This window comes from Aplysia californica, unplaced genomic scaffold, assembly GCF_000002075.1.
Source record: "Aplysia californica isolate F4 #8 unplaced genomic scaffold, AplCal3.0 scaffold00001, whole genome shotgun sequence".
NCBI lineage: Eukaryota > Metazoa > Mollusca > Gastropoda > Aplysiida > Aplysiidae > Aplysia > Aplysia californica.
In genome coordinates, this window is record NW_004797271.1 from 4,627,524 (window position 1) to 4,635,600 (window position 8,077).

An 8,077-nucleotide genomic window follows, 5' to 3' on the forward strand; every position below is an offset into this window, starting at 1 on the left:
TCATTTTTAAAAATCTGAGACAAAATTTATAATAATAGTAACCCCCCAAACAACAAGAAATAGATCATCTACCGAGCTTCTTCAAAGTGCTTTGAACTCAAGCTGAGTTGGACACGATAGACGGAGAAACTTGATTGAAAAAATTATGCTCCTCTCATCATCTCTCATGGCAACACACTATGCCTTTAGCCTAACTTAGATACATCATTTATAATTTGTTACTGTAGCTCATTGAGCTTCTGAGGGGAAGGGGGAGCTTTTGAATTACGGTGCAAGGTAGGCAGTTCATGATATTTTCAAGAGTAATATTTGCAGTTGTTTCCCTTGCACCGTTATTGAGAGGTCTGGCATCGCATCCTCATCTTTCCGGTACCAGAAGAAGTGATGCGGCACTGGTTACCTCCGCGGCATAAAATTGACCCCCAACCACATACCTGTTGTATCTAAATCTGTTAAATGATTCTTTTTGTACTGGGATGGGTTAGATAATTCACTTTACTTTAATATGGCAGATATACTGGACTTGAATTTGAATTTTGGGGCTGCAGTTGACGAAAAAAATAGCTGGTGGAACTATTTTCAGGATCTCAGAAATCTTGGAAAACAAAGTCTCAGGAGAGACAAAACTTCATAAAGTTGCGGAAGTCAGGGTTTCAAGACTTCGACTGAGATTATAACTTGATCTGAGAAACTTCTATTAAGCATTTTGTAAATGTTTCAGTAAGTACACGACCTTGTTGTTGAATGATACCATAACAAAAGACCCATCACACTCAGTTTTGAGTATTCAAGACTGCGTTACGATCTTGTTCGAAGTTGAGCAGTGACATTGGGCATCTTGTGGTCTTTTTTTAACCCTGAGCCTAGCACACCATTCACCCGAGAGGAATCACAAGTTCCGGGTGTTTTTATTAGATTATTCCTTCAGGAGGCAAAATTTGTTCAGAATCCATGAAAGATGATGAATGGTAACATGGAGAAATACTGGCTAAAGGCTAACAGCAAGACACTCGACTCGATTGTTATCTATTCTAGACCTGTTATCCCTTCCTACACACACACCTTTGCCTTCGCCTTTACTTTACGACTCTACCCTGTCTCACCTTTCTACTTCTAATCATCATACAGATCAGATAAATAAAGATTAGGCCTAAACGGACTGTGATCTCCCTCCCCACAGACTACAGACTACAGAGCAATTATCAAGGGTTCTCACCTGGAGGCCCTGTAATCCCCCCCCCCCTCCTTCCACATAAAATTCAAAATTCAACCACATGGTTGACTATACAAACAATACACCTGTAATGTTTTGTTGGGCCTTTTTATTTTGATTTTATATGGCTCTATAGGTCTATATGGAGTCTTGTGACAGGAATTGTGAGAGGGTGAAGCAGTTGTTCAATTTACAGTTAATTCAAATAGCAGGGTTTTTAAAAACCAAACCAAAACCAAACCATAAAAGCCCCTACCCAGAAGTAAAAGTACTGCTAAGTACTTGGTACTTCGGGAACTAGAGTCTACTTCTTGTGCTCTGACAGACTAATAAACAGAACACAATGAAATTGTAAAGGAGGTAGATCTAGATCTATGCCCAAATTCAGATAAAAATAAATACAAGCATGCACAATAGGTCCTAATTGCCGGATGAGGTGATTTTGTTATAGATTGAGAACATAGGCTCGAACGAAGGTAGATGTGTTGTTCTATCTGGATTACTGTTAAGTGGACACCACTGTACAAAGTGTAAAATCTATCTAGATCTATAGATACTTCAGTGATTTAAAATCTAATTTCTCTAATTTTACTATGGTTCGAGAAAAAGAGATGGAAATCCATTATCGGCAAAAAATCACAGCAGGGCATCCGAATGGCTCTGCCAGGCTTATGAATAGAAGGGAATGTTGAATAAAGAAATCAAATGGACGCAGCTCCACCCCATATAATCGAAGTAGCCATGATTTGTCAGAGGCAAAATTGTATCTTTAAACTGTTGGGCATCTCTCCTTCACAAGTTTGCAGAGATCAATTTGATACTAAATGACAGCCATGAAACAAATTAAATGTAATCATAGTCAATAAATTTAGGAATGAAAGTCATCAGCCAGTCTAAAAGAGTCAGTCCAAAACAAAGATCAAAAGAAATTTATTGGACAGTCAAGGGGAATGCAAACTAGGCCATTGAATAGGGCTTGATAAAGAAATCTTGTGACACTGACCTTTCAGTGCTAAATCTCTATAGCCTACAGAGCTGTTTTGGGTTGATGAAGTGTCTTTATCTGCTAAAAAGTACTGTGAGCTTTCACTGTTTGGCTGCAAGGCTGTAAAATTTATTGTCTTACTCTTTTAATGGAGATGAAAAGGAAGCTGATAGTAAATCTTACACCTGAGGTCTTTTGAGAGGAACTGAGGTGACTGTCAAGGTCAGGAGTACCTAGCTGTTCTAGCTCTTTTCTATAAATGTTCTGTATGTTTGTCTCAGCAAATACAATGAAGGGTTGTATTTTTATGTAATGAAATAATTGAAGTAGAACAAGCAGGCACGTGGGATAAAAGCTCTATAGTTCCACAATGGCTAGAGCACTCTAAGAATGTACACAGGGGCACAATACGAGGAGTCTTGAGCAACAATTTTTTTCTTGTGTGAGTTATGGGACAATTAAAATTTTGTGACGTGATTAGAAAAAAACAGCGAGAGAAAGCAAAATATTTCCTGTTTTACCTCTGTTTAGTTTGAGTCGAACAAAAATTAGGGGTTGTATTATTGTCTTCAATAACTGAATGGGTAAAAATCAATTTAGCGAGACTTGTTCTTTTAGTTGTTTTAGGTGTAAAGTTCCTGTCCCTTTGACAATGTCTGCATGCCCAGGATTTAAAAAGTATTTCATGGTATTAAAACTTTAGGTATGCTAATGTTCCAAGCACAACTTTTTCATGAACCAAGGACTGGTGGGATTTTGTTTGGAATTTGATTGAGAGGATCCTAAAACCTGGCGGATTCTTAAAAGTCATACACAATGAATCCACATCAGAATACCAAGGCAACAATTAACTGATAAAGCAGAACTGATGGTAATGTTTTAAATCTGTTGCCTTTGCCAGTGTAACTTTGATTCAAAAGTTAATACATATGAATTTCAACTTGTTCAGAGAATTTATGTTTTTGATCCACGATAATAATACAATTGTTGGATTGTCTGAATAAAAACAGTTTTACTACTTGATCTTTCTAAAGACTTGATGTATGCCCTTCAGTATTGAAGTCATCATTAACAGAGTTGGATTAGAGCACTATATCTACCTCTAGAGGTGTACTTTAAGTTGTTGAAATATGATTGTCAAAGATATGTGCTTCTATTGTTTCTGGGCTGCCATATTTTATATGACTCTTTTTGTTTGCTCTTTTTCAGATCATTTGAAGCTTCGTCAGGAAATGTGTTCTTGACCAAGCATCAACATGGAGAAAATTGTGCCTTCGAGTGCATTGTTGTTTATATTGTTACGGTTCATGATACTGAATAGACTTATTGTTGATGGTGAGTTAAATTCTTTGCATAATTCTAATTTTCACCTAGCTTTAGATTACCTTGATAGATATTTTGTTGTTCTACTGAGTCAACACACCCTTTAGTGGAGGAAAGTGTGTTTCACCTTTAATATTTTATTCTGGGTAATGGGTTCATGTAGTTACTTTTTATAGGCAGATTCCATTCAAAGGTCCCTGAAAGGTGTTTGCATTGGCCAGTAGATCGACTGTAAATCATAGTTCTCTTATAGAGTTGTCGTTTCTCGATTTTGGAAAAAAGTAATAATTTTGGTCTACAGATCGTTTTGAGACCGAAAAAAAACCTTTGGTGTTTGTGTACTGTACTTTTAAGATTTTTAAAACTGGAATCATTTTGACAGAATACTTTTGTCATAATGTAATTGGAAGTTCATTGATTCAAAATTTATTTCAATTCATTTGCTGTACAAACTGTTTTGTTCCTGCCTTTTCAGATCGTCTTTAAATAGTCATAACAGGATTTTTAGAGTTCAACTGGGGAATAGAGGAAAAAAGGATTGATGTGATCCTAGATTTTTTAAATGCTTACAAAAGTGACACAACTTAAAGGAGATCAAATCGGGAACTTGAGAACAAAATATTAGAAAGTTTTAGCTATAGAAAGTAAAAAGTCAAGACTAGTTTCCATGAGAAACCTGAAAGAGATACAAAATGATGTAACAGAATGAAGAACGAAAAAAAGCATTCCTTGCTCTCGTTGCCCGTGGTATTCTCAAGCCCGCTTTGGCCTAATCAGCCACATGGCCATCATTACAGGATAAAACTAGACCAGTGCTGCACAAAAGCACAAACACTGTGGTATGTTGTGATGGAACAGGGCAATTCTTTGAAACATGAAACTGCAATGACACACATAAAGCAAAGATGAGGACGATGACCTGTTAAAAAAAAATTCTGGCTGTGGTAGAGCCATTTTTTTTCTTTTCTTTTTTTTTTCTTGTTACAGACAACCTTCCTCTAGCAACACCACCCCCCCCTCCCTCCCCAAATCCCTGTAGCTCTATCAGTGTTTAGAATGTTTACAGCAGGGCACCATCTACATGTTACATGACCTGTAACTGCAGCTTTATTTTTCCTGGAATGGCCCAGTGTATACCACTGATGACTATACGGTCTTTACTGATTTCTCTTCTTTCACATTTTTCTCACTTTCCAACAGGAGCCCTAATTGATGAAGATCACTGGTATAAAGGCTGCTTTAAGCTGAAATACAATTCTGGAATGAGATACTTTGATGGAGATTTGAACCAGTGCTCCAAAACTTGTGCTAATGATGGGTAAGTTGCTTTGCCTCAGGGAAAAAATGCTAAGCTCAACTGTGTACCCAAGACACTACATCGTACACGCAGGCAAGCATGCGTTCACAAACGTGCATACATACATACTCATGTACACTCTCATATTCTCGAATACAAATAGGTACTTTTCAGTGCCCAGGTACAAACGTATTCACACACACACACACACACCGACACACACATACAGACACACACACACACACCTACACACACATACACACACATACACACACGCACACACACCGACACACACAAACAAACACTCACATGCAAACACACACACACATGCACACACATACACACATGTAAACACCCGCAATACACATACAGACACACACACACATGCAGACACAATGGCACACACACACACACACTTATTCACGTTCTCACATTCTTGCATGCACTATAGACAGGCACAAACACACATGCATACATACACACTCACACTGACACACACTCAGACACACACTTTCACACACATGCACACATACACACACATATACACTCGCTCAAACACTCACTTTCTTACACACACACACACACTCACACACACACACACACACACACACACACACATACACATAACACACTCAAACACACAGACACACACACAGCTGTATGCACACACACACGTGCACACAGACACACACACGCACACACACACACAATACTGCACACGATCACACTTATACAAAGTTTCCCTTGTCATGTCTTGGCTTACACAAATTCTTGCATGTTAGCCCACCAGCATAATATCCTTTGCAAGCTTTTCAAATGTATAAATCCTAGAAAGCTAACTTTTTCTGGAGAGAGAAAAAGGTGTTTCATCCTTATAATAATTTTACGTTCATTATGCATCTTTTCTTGACTTTTTTGGAAAATCTAGCATTGAAATTTTAACAGAATTATTTCTTGAGCACTTTGCAACTGACAACAGAATTTAAAAAACTGCAATAAAAAAAGCTTTTAACAAGTGCTTTGTGCACCTGAACAGCTGGCTAATGATAAACATGGTGGAGTCAGGCGCTCGTCAATGTTTGAACATATGAAGTTGTTGGTTTCATTCAAAAGATTAATCATATAATATGTCTTTGCTTTCAATGACAAAAATACCTATCTACCTTGAAATTATGTTTGAATGAGGTGGAGGTTGCCTTGTTTCAGAGGTAAAATTAGTGAGAAAAATAGCCTCCAAAGTTTGATGACATTCAAAGCTTGAGAGTCCTTGGAATCTGTAAATTAACATTTTTTGTGCCTTTAACCAACGTTTTTCCAGTAAAATCCACACAGTAATGTGTTTTTAAAAGGCTATATAAGTTGCTGAGCCAAAAAACCAAAATTTGATGGAAATTATGGGACAGGCAGAAAAATGCCATTAAAAAAAAAAATTGTTTATTTATATCAGTGCCTGATTTCAACGCAATGCCATAGGCCTACTATTACTTTCTTATGAATGGACAAACCTATTTCGGATAAACTTTTACTATTTCCTTTAAGTTTTTGTTACTCATTTCTATTAGACGAGCTCTGGATTTTTTTCATTCACAAGATTTGTTATTGCTGTGTCACTTCTCTGTATTATGCATTGCTGCATGTATTGTGTTTTAAAAAATGTCTACATGTTCCGGGGAAGTATGACTGGGTTGAAGTAAAATTTAGTGGGCAAGTGACGCTTTACATTATTTAAGTTAAAGCTACGAAAATGTGATGCACTGCTTTTCTTAAAAAGTTGTTTAAATAGTAGAGAACTGTTGTGTTGGCCTAAATTGTAGAAATGTAGCAGTGCAACACAGAGGCAAAGTAAACACCATTGTTTAGATTCCAGGAATTTTGGACCAGCTGAGATTTTGACACCCTCTCCCCCCCCCCCCCCAAAAAAAAAAAAATCAAAAAATCAACAACAACGAAGAAAAAAAAAATAAAAAAACATTTAAGGAGCAGTTGTTTTATATAAAGCCAAGCCTCGTCTGGTTTAATGGGATATGTATATTGTTTTATCGAATGATATGGTGCTCTTTTGATCATTGTAGTCTTTTTAAAAAAAATGGAAACCTTAATGATCTGTCAACTTTCATCTGTTTGTTAAGAGGTTAAGTACATGGCTTGTAGAGGTAAGGTAACCAAAGATGACCTACGTCTGTCTATTCTTACTGGTCAGCAGCAAATAGTTTAATAGGCTCCATCATAATTAACAACAGTGACTTATTGAGCTAATGGGTGCCAGAAAACGCCAATGGCAGTGAGTGCAAGGAGAGTATTGGTAGCAAAAATCAATCAGGATATTACAGTGGGCTCGCCTTTAACAGCCTACACGTCATATGACATAAACGAGGGAATGAGGTGAATTCCACAAGCAGTCCCTGTGTGCCACATTCATGAATGCAGCAAACAAAGGATTTTGTTTGTCATGTTTATGAGCAGTCCAGGGGGGAATGCAATATCATGTATACAACTCCCATGGAACTTCTTTTTGTTTGTTTGTACTCTTTCTTTGATATTTGACCCTAATCAGCAGAAACATTTTTTTTTCCAGAGGGCCAAGTTTGTTTTTGAAGTAAACAATTATCATGAAAGCTTGGAAGTTGTGGATTTAACCCGCACCCCTTCCCACTTCCATAAAAAGGGGTAAAATGGGGAGGGGGGATCTATTAAAATATTAGCGGATTTTTAAATAAATGGGAGTTTTCATACTTTTCTTTTCTCATTTATGCTGAACCAAGTATTACTTTAAGTAAAATATATTTAGTTTGATGTTTGATGTACATAGCAATCTACTATGGTTAAATTCTGAAACCTTTCAATTATATTTGAGGAATACAAAGAACAGGTGTATTAAATCACCCAGCCCGAATATGTGCATAGGCATTGAGTTAATGAGTTCTGAGTCTAAATGATTGCATTGTGAGGTTTTTATATTGCTGCGATTGTTTTACCTCTGCTAGATCTGTCAGTGCTTGCACAACAGTGCCTTTGTTTCTTCTATTTTCGCTTACACCTCGGTGGGCTGACAATCATAGCACAAGAAAAAAGGGGAGAGCACACAGGATTCGTGTGTTGGTACAGGCCAGTTATAAACTGCCTGGGATTATGCGCTTAGGGAGAGATTGAAGAAAACAGCACACTGATAGGTAGACAGCTTGATGGATGGATTATGTGATAGATACGTATTTTATAGCTGATATATTATGGAAGAGAGAGAGAGAGAGAGAGAGAGAGA

General features: G+C 37.3%; 1 protein-coding gene across 1 annotated transcript in view; it reads left to right on the plus strand.

Annotated features, from left to right (window-relative positions):
• Positions 1-656: 656 nt before the first annotated feature.
• Positions 657-8,077, plus strand: part of LOC101851775 — a gene marked incomplete in the record, with an annotated part of 239,242 nt that continues 231,821 nt past the window's right edge. The window contains 3 exon segments of the mRNA XM_005088889.3: positions 657-720; positions 3,408-3,533; positions 4,722-4,839. Of these exon segments, the coding sequence (XP_005088946.3) occupies positions 3,455-3,533; positions 4,722-4,839 (197 nt within the window).